Below are 18,875 nucleotides of genomic sequence, written 5' to 3' on the forward strand. Positions count from 1 at the left end.
TGGTTGTGCAGGTAGAATTTGGTGGGAGTCACCAAGGTTATTATCAGGCCCTACCTGTCCAAAATAGATAGAATGAGCTATACTAGTTATTTCAAAGGTTTACTTTAGGACCCTCTGGGATGCTAAATTATAGTCAAACCTTTCTGGACCCATAAATATACTTCTTTTGCCCTGCATTATTTTGTTAACATGCCAAATGTCAGCTAAATGCCCAGATGTGGAAATGAAGCTTCAAACCCTTTTGACCCTTTTGCAAGTAAACGGAAATAGACAGTCCTATTCACTATGGGGCTCAGGCCTGGAAAGAGCCCTGGGCAGCATCTCGTCCAGTCTTTTATTTTCCGGGCGGAATGGCAGCTGGAGCAGGATGATCCGCAGGAGGACACCCTGTGAGGGCCAGGGTCAGGTTCCAGAACTGCTGAGGTTCCTTTCTCTGAAATGGCCCTCTCGGCCCACAGCTAGAAAACGAGTGTCCGAGGCTTCCAAAGATGAGCAGGGTTAGCTCCTGAGGAGTTATGGTTCTGTTTACACTTCCTTTTCCGTCCTTTCTTCTTCTATAAATAATTTCAGCCTGACATCAATTTTCTTGTGAAGGTTTTGCTGTTGGACCCTGAGAGCTAAGCTGGAACTGGTTTAGAAGCTTCTGGACTTTCTCCCAGATCTTTAATTCTACCCACTGTCATTACTATTATAGTAGTAATTATTGTTGCTGATATTTGTTATATCGATGCTTGTTAAGGGTGATTGTATCAATTATATCAGTTAATTATATCAGAGGTGAATGCTCATTATGTCAGTATCTACCTTTTGTCTGACAGTTGGCTACCAATTCATTATTTTACTTCATGTTCACTTATCTCAGTGAAATTAACAGTAGTTTCCTACGCTTGCCTAGCCGACTGGTGTGGAGTCAGCACAGCGCGCTGACCTCTGGGCTAGCCAGAGAGGTAACAGACGCAGTCTTCCCTTCCTCTGTCGCTAGACGGCTGTCTCTGCTTGTCTCGGTCTGACCAGACTTCTCGCCCCCAGCTGCAACGAGCTGCAGTTCTCCCAGTACGCAGCCACGTGTGACAATGTGCACATTCAGAAGATGCAGGGCGACGGCTACTGCCTGAAGCTCACGGACATGAAGGGCTTCTTCCAGCCCTGCTATGGGCTGCTCGACCCCTTGCCCTTCTACGAATCCTGCTACCTGGACGGCTGCTACAACCAGAAGAAGCTGCAGCTGTGCGGCTCCCTGGCCGCCTACGGAGAGTCCTGCCGCTCCTTCGGCATCCTCAGCACCGAGTGGATTGAGAAGGAGAATTGCTGTAAGAGCATTATTTTATTTCTGCAGATTACTGTCTAAGTTCAAAGAACAGCTTTGCTGGTTGCACTGCTTTGTCTCCTGTGGCTGGCTGAGTAGAGGTCTGCTTCTCGGACGGACAGCTGAGATTGTGAGCTGCAGCCTTGCCCCCTGGAGCTCCTGCCCTGCTGGGGACCCTGGAACGCAGGCTTGGGACGATGGGGGTCTCTGGGTTGGACTTATGAGGCAGAGGGAGAGAGCGTGGGACTCCCGATTGCTTTCAGGTCCTTTAACATAAGCCAGAGTCCAAACCGGAAGGAGAATGTGTAGCAAGTTGAGTTGGAAGTGAGCTGGCTGTATCTACCTGGGTTGAAAGGAAGCTGTGGTTAGAATTATTGAGGGGTTTTAAATCAGTGATATAATAAAGATCTATGGATTCTTGTGGGGGGTTTTTTCTGTCCTAAGAATATTATTTGATGTAGACCCATTATTCTATTTGTTCATTTTCTTACCATGTTAATCAAATACATGGAGCAGATATATATAAACACATACACGTTTGTCATATAAATACGTGTCCATATAAAGAAGTGGTGGCTCTGCCCCATAATGTGGGATAATCTGCATCTCACAGAACGTGTGCATGTGCCTGAGAGGTGCCACCCCGCCCGCAGGCGGCACCATGAGCACTGGCTCGCGCCGGGCTGGCTGCACCTCGGGAGGTGAGGGTTAAACCTGGCCAAGCACTGGAGTACAGTTTGTTCCAAACCTAAAACAGTGCATTTGATTTAAATCTGCATTCAGTGACTTCAGAATGTCTTGACATTACTAGTGTTTTCTGGAAACTAACAGAAATGCTTTGATCACTTTAATAGGTTGTGTGAACAAGCAATACTTTAACTTAAAAATTAACCTTTAGACTTGTTAAATTGTCTGGAATATTTTGGAAAATCATTTGTTTTTTGTCGTTAGCCTCAAAAACATCCTCTGTATAAGGGCATATCTCATTGGCCAGTTGGCAGATGGGCCTTCGTATCTTAAGTGAGGTTTTCTCCTTCGGGCTGGAGCCTCCACACCTCCTTTCTGTGCTGCTCTGGGGTTGCTTTCAGCTGGTGTTCAGTAACCAGAACACCTGCTGAGGGGCGCTGTGTGCTGAGCTCTGTGAGAGGGACTGAGCATGCCAGGCCGTGAAAGGGTCTTTATGAAGGAGGACCTTACAATAAATGTATTTAAAGGATGCTAATGACTTTTTTGAAGTCCTCCTGCAGGAATTCAGATGGTGATGTTAGGCCATCGCTGTGCTCCCACCTGGTCCGGCAGGTGTGCTCCCACCTGGTCCGGTCAGGTGTGCTCCCACCTGGTCCGGTCAGGTGTGCTCCCACCTGGTCCGGTCAGGTGATTTGCAGGCAGCTGGCTGCTGTGTCAGGAGAGACGATTGCAGCTTTGGGACAGCTCTGCTCCCTTGTTTCATTTCTAAACTCGTGTGGGGACAGAATAGTGGTTCTTTAGCTCTCAACATCATCTACCGTGACAGACAGAAGAATTATTACATCTGGATAGGGAGAGAGGTTCTCTAACTAAAGAAGTGTCTCAAACAAAATCTCAGTTCGTGGTGTAAATTAAGTTGCTGACGGTCTGGAAGGTGGTCTCGGACCCTGCTGCAGAAACGTGTTCATCATGTGAGGATGGTGAGAGTTGACGTACGTTCACACTTCTCTTACCGTTTTACCCTTTTGGAAAAACAGTACCGTTAATCTGATTCAATGCTTGTGAGCTCTGTGTAGGTTTTTGGTTTATCTATTTTTATACAATTAAGTAGATGCTTATGGGGAAGGTGGACCATGAATCAAAAAGACTAAGAGGTCCTTGTTTACGGCACTTCCTGCTCTAAGACTGTCTTTCTTGAGAAATGTTTGTGGACACCCACTGTGACGTGAGGGGTGGCTGTACAGAAGTAGGCGGCTCACACAGAGATGACGGCCCCAGTGCCCAGCACGGCAAGTCAGCAGTCGTGGGGGTCTGGGTGGCTGAGGCCATGTGCAGTCCATCTCCCGCACCCAGCTCCGTCTGGGCGCCCCGGGCAGGCTCCGGCGGTGACGGGGTGGCAGTGCCCAGCAAGGCGCACGTGCGAGGTTGGAACAGGTAGCACGCTAGAGCAGGGAGCTCGTGCTGGGCCCACAGCAAGGGCCCGACTGCGAGCTGTGGCCACTATATAGGTTCATCTGTGGCTGCTCTCTGTCCATCGCCAATTCCATTCGACTGGCAGACCCAGAGGGTGACCACATGCTACTGTGTGTTGGTGTGAAAATCAAATTGTGTGCTTCTGTTTGTTTTCCTTTTTAGCAGGAGTGGTCGAAGACCCCTGTGTGGGGGCGGACTGTCCCAACCGAACCTGTGAGCTGGACAACGGGGGAGAGCTGTGCGGCTGCATCGAGCCGCCCCCCTACGGAAACAGTGAGTGACCCTGCCACCCCCGCAGGCCAGAGGCAGCGCCCAGGAATAGCAGACTTAAAGAGCCTTTCGTCAGAACAAGGAAGTGACCGGACCACCTCGAAGGAGGCTAATGCTTATTTCCACTTAACCACATCCTTTCCCGCAATAAATGATGACACAAAAACGTGCACGTGAGTGGAATCAGGCAGTGTCACCTGAGGCCACGTGCAGCATTAGAAAGAGCTGAAGTGACGTTTGAGACGGACGGACAGGGTGACGGAGGTTTGACGGAACTTGAGAGGATCAGGGCGGGACTGCGGGCGTCACCTCTCTCGGAGGCCAGCTGGTCGGGCCCCAGGTCTGAGGCAACCGTAAGCAGGGAGGAGTGAGGCCCCGCTCCCAGCCAGTCCCACAGGAGCACAGCCGTGATGTCAGGGGCAGCTGCTCCCCCCCCACACACACACCAGGTAACTCAGCAGGCACGTGCTGCATTCTCGCTGGTAGACCACGAAAGCCTCGTTGGCTCCATAGGAGGAGACGACAGGTGCTGTCCGTGCGTCCCTGCAGAGGGGAACGTCTGTCTCCCTGTGCTGTGAGCTCACAGAGTGTCCGCCGGCATGCCACTGTGTCGGAAACGTCCCTGCAGAGGGGAACGTCTGTCTCCCTGTGCCCGGAGCTGTGCTGTGAGCTCACAGAGCGTCCGCCGGCATGCCACTGTGTCAGGAACAAGAGCTCCTGGTGCTCACCCGGGAATGTGCTGGGGCTTTGGGCCGGCCTGGCCAGGGCTACTGGGACTTGGGGCAGGTTCTCTGGCTGAGCCATGATGAGCCAGACACAGCTGCAGAAACTGCTCCCACCACGTGGGGAGAAAGTCCTGGGTTTATGAACAAAAGACACTTCATTCGCATTTTCTTATTTTATTTTATTTTATTTCTTTATTATTTTAGAGAAAGGAAGGGAAAGGGAGAGAGAGAAACATTGATGAGAGAGAACATCGACTGGCCACCTCCTACATGCCCCCCACTGGGGTTCGGGCTCACAACCTGGGCATGTGCCCTGACCGGGAATCGAACCGGCGACCTCTTGGTAGGGTCGACGCTCAGCCACTGAGCCACACCTGCCGGGCAGTGTTTTCATCTTTTAAAAAGGCCCTGCAATGTCCCAGCTATTGCACTGAATGAGTTCATATACTCATCTGGTACCAAGCTCAGCTAGAACTGCCACAGCCCTGTGCAGATTGACTTCTCTAAAGGAAATTGTGCAGATGCCTCCCCTGACCTGGCTGCAATCACCTCCCACTCACCTGGCTCTCACAACTGTTCCCCGCAGACTCCCATGACATCATCGATGCCGAGGTGACCTGCAAGGCGTCCCAGATGGAAGTGTCCATATCCAAGTGCAAACTGTTCCAGCTTGGCTTCGAGAGAGAGGGTGTGCGGGTCAATGACAGGCAGTGCACTGGCATTGAAGGGGAAGACTTCATCTCCTTCCAGATCAACAACACCAAAGGCAACTGCGGAAACATTGTGCAGGTGAGAAACGGGCCAGGGAGCACCTGGCAGAAGCAGGCACTGCCCCGGTGTTTGCACAGGGATTGTCCTTACAGCCAGCTTCAGGTGGGTCCAGTTAGAAACATCCTCCTTGGGAAAGAGCAGGTGCGTGTAGGTAATGAAAGGCGTCAGGAGAATGATGACTCGGTGCCAAGTGGACACTGAGCTGTGAGCTCGCTGGATGACAAGCTCCTCTCCTCACCCCCGCCCTGCACGGTGACAGCACGTTGCTCCCTCGCTTACCCTCTGTTGCTCTCCCAGGTAAACACAGCTGGGCTTAGCTACGTCAGGGATAGAGGTGTCCCAGACATCATCTAAGAGAAACACGGCAGGCCCCAACTTCTGGTGTCAGATTATCCAATTTGTGGGTTAGCAAAGCCTTTTCCTTCTTCTCCTCTTCCTGCTGTCTGTGTTTTTGTTTTGTTTTTTTATAACTGTTTCTTTTTTTTTAAGTGACAGTTTTATTGTGACAAGCTTCACATACCATAAAATTCACTCTTTAAAGCATGCGATCCAGTAGTTTTTAGCACATTCATTGAATTGTGCAATCATCACCACTATCTAATTTCAGAATATTCTCATCATCTCTCAAAAACCCTCATTTAGCCTGGCCACTGTGACGCAGTGGATTGTGCGTCACCCCATGGACTGAGAGGTCCCAGTTAGATTCCAGGTCAGGGCACGTGCCTGGGTTGCATGCAGGCTGGATCCCCAGTAGGGGGCGTGCAGGAAGCAGCCGATTAATTTTCTCTCTCACATCAATGTTTCTATCTCTCTCTCTAAAACAAATCAGTAAAAACATGTTTTTAAAAAACTCATTCACTTGTTAACAATCCCTCCCCTCCTGCTCAGCCTCTGGCAACCTCTACTCTGTTTCTATGGACTTTCCTAAACTGAACATTCACGTAGATAGACCATAACGTGTGTGGTCTTTTGTGTCAGGCTTCTTTTGCTTAGCATGTTATCAAGGTTCATCAAGGTCATAGCATCTATCAGCACTCCATTCTTTTTATTGCAGAATCATATTTCCATGTGTGTATAATTTTGCTTGTTCATTCATTAGTTGATGGACATTTGTGTTACATCCATATGGGGCCCTTATGAGTAATGCTGATATGAACTGTATTTTATTAACGCTTTTATCAGGAAGTAAAAGAAGTAAGAAGGTGAAACTGCATTTGTTCATTTTGGTCCTTGTGGACATGTCCGGTATAAGATTTGGTGGAGGAGAGATTTTGAATTAAGAATGGAAAAAGAAGACACATATTAGCTCCTAATGGTAATACTTTATGCTGTCCCCTGCTTGGTGCCCAGAGAGACGTGGGGCTGGTATAGTTAGCATTCCTGAAACCACCCTCTGCAGGCAGCCAGGGCACCCACTGAAGAATGCTGTTGACTTCTATTATCACAGGTTTTTAGTACATGCTGAAGCTAGCTCCCTGCTGATTTATATTGGCATCTGAGGTGTGTACGACAGGAAGCACTTTCTCCACTTTCAGGCGTGAGTTTGAATGCAAGCCAGCACACTCAGGCCCAGCTTTAATGCTCTGACCCCTTTGCCCTGCAGTCCAACGGCACTCACATCATGTACAAGAACACAGTCTGGATAGAAAGTGCCAACAACACTGGCAACATCATCACCCGGGACCGCACAATCAACGTGGAGTTTTCATGTGCTTACGAGCTGGATATCAAGATCTCCTTGGACTCCGTGGTGAAGCCCATGCTAAGGTACAGTCTCACAGTCTGTGCACCTTGCTTTGTCTGCTCACTGACAGGTGAGGTTAGCATAATCAAAATTGCTAGCTTTTATCTTTGAATCACTAGGAAAAATAATATTTTCTGCATCTTATTTTCGCTTAGACTAGCACTGTTTAGTAAAACATTTTATAATGATGGGAACATTCTATATCTGTCCTACCCAGCACCATAGCTCTGTGTGGCGATTAGCCCTGGAAATGTGGCTGGGGAATTGAAATGTTAATTTAATATAATTTTAACGGCCACGTGTGGCCAGTGGGCACCGTTCTGGACAGGGAAGCCTTGGGTTTTACTATTATCTACTGCTCTTTAGCTCTACATTTTCAGCTTGAAATAATGGCAGGTAATTGAATAAATATAATTGTTTGGGGTTCCCTGCCTCATGATTATTTTTTCCCTTTTAGTGTCATTAACCTGACAGTTCCAACCCAAGAAGGCAGCTTCACCACCAAGATGGCACTCTACAAAAACGCCTCGTACAAGCACCCTTATCGGCAGGGCGAAGTGGTGCTGACGACCCGAGACGTGCTGTATGTCGGCGTCTTTGTGGTCGGGGCGGATGCCACACATCTGATCCTGACACTGAACAAGTGCTATGCCACGCCCTCCCGCGACAGCAACGATAAACTCCGGTATTTCATCATCGAAGAAGGGTGCGTAGCCTGTCATCAAGGGTGGGCTCAGAGCCTTCAGCACAGGCTTAAGCTACACCCTAGTTTAGAGAAGGGAACAGGGATGAATATTTGCCAACGACCTACAGGGCCAGCACTATCACGCTGCATCACCGCCTGTGAGGTAGACAGCAGAAGCCCCGTTTTATGGAAGAGAAGGCTGAGGCTTAGTGAGAACCAGCAACTTGCTCGGGGTCACACAGCGAGGAGCCCGCAGACCACGAAGGCCACGTGGCGCTGAACACAGACATATTCTCAGTGTGGTCCGAGAGGGCTCTTCCTGCCTCTGTAAATTTCAGTCTGAGACAGGTGGACCATCTGCAAATGAAAGAACAGAATGAGAATAACTAAAGGTGACTAGGACTTCTGTTAAAATTTTTAAGGAATTAGAAAGCCTAGAAACCAGAGTTTCTTTTTACTCACCCTGTATGCCCGGCACCTAGTTCTTTCGAAATATAGTAACGAGGTGATTATAATGATTATTTTTTGAAATTTAGTGATTATGAAACAAAATTTATTGTGTGAATAAATGAATAAAAAAGAAGAAAAGACTATAGATCAAACAACAATAATGATAATTTGTTTTTAAAACACTGGTTGTGTCAAGCAATAATAATTATTTTTAACAGCTTTATTGCATACATCACTTATATGCAATAAAATAAACTTGCTTTAAATGTAAATTCAATGTGTTTTTGTAGATTTACAAGAGGAGCATAATCATCACCATAATCTAATTTTAGAACATCGCCCTAACACAGATGACTGCTTAATCAAATTATTTTCCTTTAGCTGTGGTAGAGACCAATTCAAAAGTAGCTTATGCAGAAAACAAGGCATTTAGTAACTGCAGAAGCAGCTCCCAGGAGCCGTGTGGCTTCGGGGTGACTAGGTCCAGGGGCCAGCCCTGCCTGACTCTCCCTCCTTCGCTCGGTCCCCGTCTCGCCTTCGTCCCTGTGTCTGTCTCTGTCTCTGGTCCCCTTGTTAGACACGGGCAGCCCTGGGTGCACATCCGCAGCACGGGTCCGGCCGACGCAGGGATCCCGGGCAGGGGCGCGGGGAGCCCTCATGGCCACTGCTTCTCCTCTGGAGGAGATGCATGTGAAACCGCTTGGTACTGAGGGGGACCGACCTCTCCTTGACCCTCTGAGGGTCCTTGACTGGGTCTGAAAATTAAACAGACACAGACAGATGGACAAATAAAAGTGTCATCATTTAGTTAATACAAGTTTTATGTGACACAGGAGCCTTCATTAGGGGACATGAAGACCCAAGGCAATGGTGAGACCTGAGAGCTTCATGCTGGTCTGATGGGCAGTCATGGAGCATGTGACAGGTCAGAGCAAGAAACGATCGTAGTGACTGTTGAGGTGCTTCTCCGAGCCCCTTTGTCTTGGAGATGAGGATGCTCCTTGCCTTGGGGTTTGGGGTACCTCCACACGAGGGCTTTATGACCCTTTTCAGGTGGAAAGGGTCAGGGAGAAGATCAGGACAACCTTCCTGCTTCTGCCGTTATCTCAGAGTCATTCCCCTCGAAGCATTCGCTGTCCAAGGTGCCGGCTCTGAGGGAGTGTGCCCTGGGTCCTGCTGCGCGGGGGTCAGGAAGTGCTGTGTTACCTGTAGTTAAGGTTGGGAATGATTCCTCAAAGGAAGGGTGTGGTCTGAGTGGACAACAAAAGCAACTATTTGGCAGATGAAACAGGCTCAGAGAGGTTCGGTACACAACTGGCCACCGCTGCCCAACCAGCAAGGGGAGGGGGAAGGGTCCTCGCAGGCATCAAGACACACTGGCCAGATGTGGCCTGTGGTGGGCGTGTCTGCGGCAAACTGGGACTTTCAGCGAAGGTCTCACTAAGGCCTTTGACTTCCCAAATTGGTTTCTAGGTTCTTCAGAGGCACAGGGACACCTAGTGGCTGCGTGGTGCCCTGCAGGCCTCAGGGCTTGGGTTAGCATCACTGTTCTCCTGTTCTCCATTTCTCCCCCCCGCCCCAGGTGGAAGGGCTAAGACCTGGTCCACTACCAAATGCAAACCCAGGTGATATGGACGGTGCCTCCTTGGAAGGCCACTGTGCATGGAGCATTTTTATAATAGTGGTTAGTAGACTTGACCCCCAGAGAAAGAGCGGGCAAGTGAGCATGTTCAGAAATCTCAGCTTCCTCCTGGGTCTGAATAAAGGCCTGCAGATGAAACCGTTATTGGGTGCAAAGTGATTTCATCACGTGGGAGGATCTTAGTCCATGAGTCCTGACCCGGGATCCTGTCTTCTGTTTCCATGAACCTGCGTGAAAAGTGCTCAGTGCTGGATGAACACACCCAAATGAGGCCCCTTAAGAATTCGGAGGGCCGTTGTTCCTTCCAACTCTGTGGAGGGCAGAGATGGCACCAGGGTCTGTTGTGACTCAGAAAGAAGCTTGGGGACGTGCAGTCAGTCGCTGTCCTCTTCAGGTGCCTGGCGGAGGAAGGCCGGTTTCCTCCAAGCAAGGACGCAGAGTTCTGGGCTTGTTGCTCACACGGGGGTGCACAGGCAGCCCTATGCGCCCCTGGGTCTCTGCCTTCCCTTCCATGTTCTTGTGATGCTGAAACCTCAAGTAATCTCTCTGGTCGTTGGAGGAAAGGCTTGAAGATCAAGGGCTATGAATATTTTAGAATCTTCGAATCAATTTAGATTATTCAAATGAGTAGCAGTGACAAGAAGCAGCAGTCTGAAACATTTTTGTTTCAAAGCATTTAAGAGGTTATTGCCTTGAAGACTAATTGCAAAATGTAAGAGGTGTGGGAATGCTAAAGGATTACTTCAATTTGTAATTCTCCTATTAACTAAGCTATTTAATTCTGTGGGCTCAAGGAGGGAAACATAAGAGAAAGAGTCATCCTTTTATCTTTATTATTTTAAAGACCTTCTTAGCTCCCGTGAGCCATACAGCAGGTCCATAGGCTCACTAGTGCAGGTGTCCGACAAGGATGCAACGCCTGCTGTGTGCCAGAGGCACGGTAGAGTCATGATGGGAGTCTCGCATCCTGGGGCTCAGCAGAGCGCTGTTGGCAAACCAGGAAAAGCTGCTGTTTCTGCCTGAGCAGGGCAGGACCAGGGAATATTTACAAAGGAGGGGAGCAGACTGGTGCTGGAGAAAGAGCAGGAGTCATGCATGTGAAGAGCTGCAGAAAGACTTCGGGGAGGGGGGACATTATGTGAAAAGAGACTGGACATTTGGGGAGCTCTCAGCAGTGGAGACCAGCTATCTGTGCCTGAGAGAGGGCTGCATCTGTCAGTACCCCTCGGAGCAGGGGTGACAGAAGAGACTGGACCTACTTCAAACAGTTCTCCAGCTCACCCCTGACTGTTCCTTCTTTTCCTCCAGCTCCCCGTTTCACTCAGGGGAAGGTTTCCCAGTGGTTTTGAATCAGGGGCTCCTCCCCGAGCTGAGTTAGCGAAAGAACCTACAGAAGAAGCACTCTGTGCTTGGTACACTGATGTCAGGAGCAGCAGCGGGAGGGAGCAGAATGGGAAACTGAGGCTCAGGGAGATTGAGTTCCACCTCAGTCATTGTGTTTTTTATTGCAGTTAGAGTACTAACTGGAGGTGCTGTTTGATGCTTTTAAAACAAACTATGGTCTCGCTGGTGCAGCTCAGTGGTTGAGCGTCAACCCTGCACCAAGAGGTCACCAGTTTGATTCCCAGTCAGGGCACATGCCCAGGTTGTGGGCCCGATCCGCAGTGGGGGACATGTAGGAGGCGGCCAATTAATGTTCTCTCTCATCAATGTTTCTATCTCTCTCTCTCTCTTCCTCTCTAAAATCAAGAAAGGGAAATAATTTTTAAAACCAACTATGTAAATACAAGGGAATGGTAACAAATGACAAACTCACAGAGTCCAGAGATCACGTTCAAATGCAAAGGCATTTTTACCATTGACAGTGGTTTTATTTGAAATATAAAAATAAGAATCGAAGATGTTATTTTTGTCCAAATAGATGTCAGAACATTAAAGACAACACCATTGGCATCGAGGAGAATGGCGTCTCCCTGACCTGCCGCTTTCATGTCACAGTCTTCAAGTTCATCGGGGATTACGACGAAGTCCACCTCCACTGTGCAGTGTCGCTCTGTGATTCAGAAAAGTACTCCTGTAAAATAGTAAGTGGCAGTGGGGCGAGTCAAGGCGTAGCCTCATTTCTCACTGCCCCAGGATTCATACCATGGGACTCACAAATGCCAGGACCTGTGTGAATCCTCGGGGTTCTTGGGGTCTCACAGCACCTGGAAACGGCTGAACTAGAATCACCCTCAGATCCTTCAAGGGGAAGCCAGCTCTGGTGGGACAGCAGGAGAGAGAACGCGTGACATGATGCCCACTGGCCCCTCCAGCTCTGCGGTGTTGGGCTGTCGTTGGTGTAACAGTAGACGAGGGATCCTGGAACCCTGACTCTGTTGACATTTTGGACCGAATAAGTCTTTGTGTGAGGACTGTTCTGTGCATTGTACAACTTTTAGCAGCTTCCCTGGCTTCTACCTACTAGGTGCCAGTAGCACCCCCACCCAGCTGCAACGCCCAAAAACGTCTCCTGACAGTGCCAGTTGGCCTGGGGCAAAGCAGCCCATTGGAGAACTACTGCACTGGAGCCTCCCGGAGCCAGGTCGCCTGACTCTGCAGAGAGTAGTGGGGCCAAGCTCCCTTCCACGGCAGAAGCAGACTCCTGGGCTCAGGGGCACTGGATCCAGGTGTCCTTTAGACAGGAATTGTCCTGCAGCTCATCCTGAGCTACAGCAGAGCCTGAGCCTCCGGAAGGGCTGGTGGGATGAGATGACAAACCAATCCCGTCTTCGGTGCCAGGTGTCTGCCCCCATCACATAAGGCAATGACATTGCCTTTAACATTCCAGCTTCTGCTTAACCCATACTTGTAGAACTGAGCTGTGAATTATAGTCCGAGCGTCCTCCACATGCGGCTGTGGAAACTGTCATCTGCTGAGACACAGCCCCATTCCCAGGAGGGGGGACTCTCTGACCAATTCTAGTGTGGAGAATGTATTTAATTATCTTCTAAATAAAGCCTCGAGTCCCGGAGGGCTCAGTGATCAAAAAGGCACTGGAGCTAATTAATCGGGACAGTGACCTGCTTGAGGCTGAACCACTGCGCCTTGGGAGGAGACATGGCGAGTAAAAGCTATCAGCTTGACTGTGTGAAATGTTCGCTCTGGTGTTCTGTCTTTCAGACCTGCCCACAAAATTCCAGGATCGCCACAGAGTATACCAAAGAAACTAAAGAACAAATCATCTCAGTGGGACCCATTAGGAGAAAAAGTACGTATACTTCCTGAAACACACTGTAAACGTGGAGGCGATGGGGTCTGCAGGCTGGGGACGCCTGCTTCCCGGTGACGTGAAGCTGGTGAGCGGGGCGGTCGAGGGGGCCAGTTCGAATTCTTCCCACTTCCATAATGAGGCCTTTTCCTTGACTGTGAAAACTCACACTCACATGAGCATTCTCTCCCTCCTAACATTAAAGCCTTGCCCTGGGTACGAGGCGAGAGCTGAGGCGCGGGCAGTTACTGTGACGCACTGCTCTGTTTTAGGGCTGGACTGGTGTGAGGACAACGGAGGGTGTGAGCAGATCTGCACGAGCCGGGTCGAGGGGCCTCTGTGCAGCTGCGTGACGGGGACCCTGCAGGAGGACGGCAAGAGCTGCAGAGGTAGACGTGCCCACTCTGGGCAGCAGCTGGGCACAGGGACTTCTTTACAGAGGAGCAGAAAGTCATGCCTGAGGCCCAGCCAGCAATGCATCTATAAAAATTCAGAAATTAAGAAGGAAAGATTAGAAAAACTCCCAAGAAATATTAGCACCATCATTTAAAACCTTTGGGTTTCTGCTATTTTACTAAAAGATAAAGATGATTAAAAAAAAAAATGTATCCAACCATTTAAGGACCAAAGGTTGGCCTTGCATCTGGCCACCAAGTCTACCTGGGCTGTGGCTGGAACTGGAATGTTTGGTTCAACAGACAAGATTTCCTGCAGCAGACTTGGCTCTGGTTTCCCTGGTGCGCTCAGGTTCACAGGGGTCTTCTGAAAGTTGAGTTAATTCTGCTTCTACTTTTTTTTTTTTAATTTTTCTTTATTGATTTTATAGAGAGAGGAAGGGAGAGGAAGGGAGAGGAAGAAACATCAATGAGGGAAAACATTGATTGGCCGCCTCCTGCATGCCCCCCATTGGGGTTCAGGCCCACCACCTGGGCAGTGCCCTGACTGGGAATTGAACCAGTGACCTCTTGGTGCAGGGTCGACGCTCACCCATTGAGCCGCACTGGCCGGGCCTGATTCTGTTTCTTTGTGGCCACTGGATAAAGTGGGTTCTTGGCAATGTAATTCCCTTTAGCTGAGAACTGCAAACATGTCTAATCTTTATCAAACAGGTGTCTGGGTGTTTTCACAGGACTTACTATGTTCCTTTCTGTCCACAGCCTCTAATTCTTCCACTGAACTTCAAGCGCGGACACTTCTCCTCATCGTGACCCAGATTTCATTATGGTGCTTTGTGTATAGATCAGTCGTGACCTCATAGTTAGCTCAGGGCTGCTCTGTAAAGTACTGTAAATCAGTTCCCGATAGGATAACAGGTGTGTGCCCCGAGTCGAACCTACCTGAAAGTGTCCAGAGCTCGCCATGATGCCACCTGCCTCAGACGGCCAGACATCTGCAGACGGGAGAGTCCCGGCTCCTCTTTCCGAGTACACACGGGCTTCTGAAGCCAGTTGTGGAAAGCATGTATCTCACCCAAAATGTTCACACAGTTGCCGCTAGAAACTTTGATTCACTAAAGGAAAAACCTCCGGTTAGAACATTCTCCCCGGACTCTGAGCAGACTCTGTCCAGCCAGCGCTGCCCCGGGTTAGCCGGCACCAGGAGGCCGTGGGCCAGGGTGCGGAGGGGCGGCCCGAGCCTCCCGTGCAGTGTCTGACCTGTGAAATGCATGAGTCGCCCCTTCTCCCCGATGCATGTCTCCCCTCCTGTCCTTCCGCCAGGCAGCCGGGTCACGGGGTGTATTGGTTGCAGACGTTGGGGACCCCCCTATCCAGTCCCCTCCGACCCAATTTCTCCTCTTTTATAAATCAACCAAATCATGTTTAATGTGTTTTATGCTTAAATAAACTTGTGTTCAAGTATTCTCACGACGTGGTGGCTGCCATCATTCCCGCTGCGCGGACCCCGCGGCGGGCGGAGCGCGGCCAGGCCCGCGGGCGGGAGGCTCCGCGCTCCTGCTGGGCGCGGTCAGCGCTCCCGTGTGACTGCTCCAGAAACACGCGCTTGTTATGCTCAACCACCAAATGGCGCGTCCACTAAATATATCCCCGAAATGCTTCTTAAGGTGAAAGCAAGATAAACCCCACTTCAAACTTATTTTGAAGTTGTTCTGGATTGAAACTGAAGGCAACTTTGATTTTTCCCCGAACTCAGTGAAATGCCAGCAGAAATCTTCAGCGTCCTTCGCTGCGGGAGTGAGGACCACCAGTGTCGCTCAGCGCGGCAGGCCCTCGGCCCGGGACGCAGGGGCTCGCTCGGCCTGCACCCGCTGCCTTGTGCCCGACCCCTGGGAACGGCCGCAGCTGGGGGCTTGTCTTGGTGACACACGATGTGGCTAAAAACACGATGGGTTTCCATGGAGAAAACAGGATCTGCTCAGCGGGGACTCAGCTCCTCTGGGAAATGCACACTGAGATGGAGTCAGGAATCAAACCATTTATTCTCTGGAGACACAATACATCTTCACTGGGGTGGAAGTTGATGCTTTTTTTTCACGTAGAAATTTCGGCTCCAGATTGTCGCCCACTCCAAGATCAGAAGATTCAAAGGACACCACCTCTTCTACTCAGTGTGAGGTTTGAGTTTCCACAATCAGACAGAATCTGAGTTGAATACAATAATGTCTTATTCACACGATTGACTTGATTTATTAGATGAATTTTAGCTGAAAACATGCAAAGAAGGAGGTTTTAGTACTGAAGAACTCCTCTTCATTGATTTTCATTTCAAACTCATTAGAAATTTCTGTATTGAAGACAATGGGTTTTGCTCATACAACTCCACAAAAGGAAGACAAAGAATCCAATTAAAAAATGGGCAGAGGAGCTGAATAGACACCTCTCCAAACAGGACATACAAATGGCTAAGAAACATATGAAGAAATGCTCATCCTCACTAATCATCAGAGAGATGCAAATTAAAACAACAATGAGGAATCACCTCAGACCTGTCAGAATGGCCGCCATCAACAAATCATCAAACAACAAGTGTTGGCGAGGGTGTGGAGAAAAGGGGACTCTAGTGCACTGCTGGTGGGAATGCAGACTGGGGCAGCCACTATGGAAAACAATATGGTATTACCTCAAAAAATTAAAAATTGAACTTCCATTTGACCCAGTGATTCCACTTCTAGGAATATACCCTAAGAAGCCTGAAACACCAATCAGAAAGAATATATGTACCCCCATGTTTGTAGCAGCACTATTTACAATAGCTAAGATCTGGAAACAGCCCAAGTGTCCATCAGTAGACGAATGGATAAAAAAGCAGTGGTACATATTATACACAATGGAGTACTATGCAGCTGTAAGAAAGAAAGATCTCTTATCCTTTGAGACGACATGGAGGGACCTGGAAAGTATCATCCTAAGTGAAACAAGCCAAACAGAGAAAGACAAGTTTCATATGATCTCACTTATTTGTGGAATATAATGAACATAACAGTCTGAGGAATGGGGTAGTCCCAGAGATGCGGAAGTGGGGTACAGAATGACAATCCCCTAAAGAGGGGGGTGGTGGGGGAGAGATAAACCACAGAACTTATATGCATGTGTGCATGAACAGTGGACATGGACAACAAACTGGGGAAAGGGCAGGGAGAAAGGGGGAGGGGGGAATCAGTGGGGGAAAAGGAGAAACATCTGTAACAAAAATTATTTTAAAAAATTAAAATAAAAAAATAAAGGCAGACTTGAGGGAAAAAAGGACAATGGGTTTTTGGGTTTTTTTTTTTAAAGCATTTAAACTAAGTCCTTTCTTGCCATACTTTATTTTTGACTTTTGGATGTCTCATTTGGTTGACACCCTTAACTTGTCTATGGTCGGGACAAGCTAGGTGGTGGTCCCATAACAGAAGACTGCAGAGTCTCAGTGTTGAACACAGATCTCTAAGAAAGAAACCTCACTCATGCCAGGGGCCCTGGTCCTCATGCTCACCCTGGGACAGGGGTTCATGGAAACTAGATAATCCCTTTTTTTCTCAACAGAATTCACTGAACAATTTTTCTGTTCCTCCTAGAACTCAAATACCGCCTTTATCATATATCAGGTTTCAATACCTGTGCTTCTGTTTGTGTGTTCTTGATTCTTTTCCATTGTTTATTTCTCTGGTCCTGTTCAGTACTATACTTTTTAAATTGAGATATAATTAGCATATAATGCATTAGTTTCAGGTGAACAATATACTAATTTGATATGGATATGTATTTTGGGAAGTAATCACCAAAGTGTTTAGATTACATCCATCACCACACAGATACAACTTTTAAGGTCTACATTCTTAGCAATTTTCAAATACAGTGATACCTCGGTTCTCGAAAATAATTCGTTCCAGGAGGACGGTCGAGAACCGAATTGTTCGAGAAGCGTGACTCTCTCTCTGCACTCACACTGATGACGCAAGCAAGGCGCGCTGGGCCGAATGAACGCCATTCGGCTCAACTCGGCTCATCTCGGAAGTTCGAGTTCCAAATATTTGTTCGGATTCCGAGACAAAAGTTTCTCGAATCCTGATTTGGTCGAAAACCGAGGCGTTCGAGAACCGAGGTATCACTGTATACAGGACTTTAACTGGGGTCACCATGCTGTACATTACAGTCCCCAGGATGTTTTTGTTTTGTAACTAGAAGTGTGTACCTTTTAACCCCTTCACTCATTTCACGCACTCCCAACCCCTGCCCCTGGCAACCACAATGTGCTCTCTGTACCATGAATTGTTATTCCAGATTCCACGTGTAAGTAAGACCATGCAGTATCTCTGACTGACTTATTTCACTTAGCATAATGCCCTCAAGGTCCATCCATGTTGTTGCAATGGTAGGATTTTATTCCTTTTTATGGCTGAATAAAATTCCAGTGTGTGTGTGTGTGTGTGTGGCCAACATTACCCATTCATCTATTTATTTTTATTTTCAATTACAGTTGGCCTTTAATATTGTTTTATACTAGTTTTAGGTGCACAGTGTAGTGGTTACACATTTATATAATTTACAAAGTGATCCTCTGATAAGTCTAGTACCCACCCGATACACAGTTATTCCACTATGACTGGCTATATTTCCTGTGCTGTGCTTCACATCCCCATGATTATTTTATAACTACCAATTTATACTTCTTAATCCCTTCAAATGTGTCACCCAGCCCCCAACCCCCTCCCATCTAGTGATCATCTGTTTCTTCTCTGTACCTGAGTCTCTTTCTGTTTCATTTATTTTAATCTTTAGATTCTACATATAAGAAAATCATATGGTATTTGTCTGCCTCTGTCTGATTTATTTTACTTACTATATAATAAATGCCCTCTAGGTCCATCCATGTTGTCACAAATGGTAAGATTTCTTTTTTTTTATGGCTGAGTAATATTTTACTGCCTATGTTTTCTTCCATTGTATATATGTACCACACTCTTTTATCCACTTATGTGTTGATGGGCATGTAAGGTGCTTTCATATCTTGGCTGTTGTAAACAGTGCTGCAGTAAACATAGGAGTCCATACATCTTTTCAAATTAGCATTTTTATTTCTTCAGGTAAATACCCAGAAGTCAAATCGCTGGATTAGATAGTAGTTTTATTTTTAGTTTTTTGAAGAACCTCCCTACTGTTTTCACAGTGGCTGTACCAATTTTCAATCCCACAAATGATGTACAAGGGTTCCCCGTTTCCACATGCTCACTAACACTTGTTATTGATTCATTGAGGGTAGTCATTTTGACAGATGTGAGGCAAAATCTCATTGTCATTTTAATTTGCATTTTTCTGATGATTAGTGACTATTGAGCATCTTTTCATTGTTCTATTGGCCAACTGTATGTCCTCTTTGGGAAAATGTCTATTCAGGTCCTCTGCCCATTTTTAAATGGATTGTTTGTTTATT

The 18,875-nt window shown here is 47.9% G+C and overlaps 1 protein-coding gene across 1 annotated transcript in view; it reads left to right on the forward strand.

The window, feature by feature from the left end:
- Positions 1 to 14,262, forward strand: part of TECTA (tectorin alpha) — a 137,612-nt gene extending 123,350 nt beyond the window's left edge. Inside the window, exons 15-23 of the mRNA XM_036276159.1 lie at positions 1,015 to 1,310; positions 3,629 to 3,739; positions 5,048 to 5,250; positions 6,836 to 6,999; positions 7,434 to 7,682; positions 11,675 to 11,837; positions 12,917 to 13,004; positions 13,277 to 13,393; positions 14,162 to 14,262. Coding sequence (XP_036132052.1) covers positions 1,015 to 1,310; positions 3,629 to 3,739; positions 5,048 to 5,250; positions 6,836 to 6,999; positions 7,434 to 7,682; positions 11,675 to 11,837; positions 12,917 to 13,004; positions 13,277 to 13,393; positions 14,162 to 14,262 — 1,492 coding nt within the window. The remainder of the gene's footprint in view (positions 1 to 1,014; positions 1,311 to 3,628; positions 3,740 to 5,047; positions 5,251 to 6,835; positions 7,000 to 7,433; positions 7,683 to 11,674; positions 11,838 to 12,916; positions 13,005 to 13,276; positions 13,394 to 14,161) is intronic.
- The last annotated feature ends 4,613 nt before the right edge of the window (positions 14,263 to 18,875 follow it).

Source organism: Molossus molossus, unplaced genomic scaffold, assembly GCF_014108415.1.
Source record: "Molossus molossus isolate mMolMol1 unplaced genomic scaffold, mMolMol1.p scaffold_m16_p_22, whole genome shotgun sequence".
Lineage (NCBI taxonomy): Eukaryota > Metazoa > Chordata > Mammalia > Chiroptera > Molossidae > Molossus > Molossus molossus.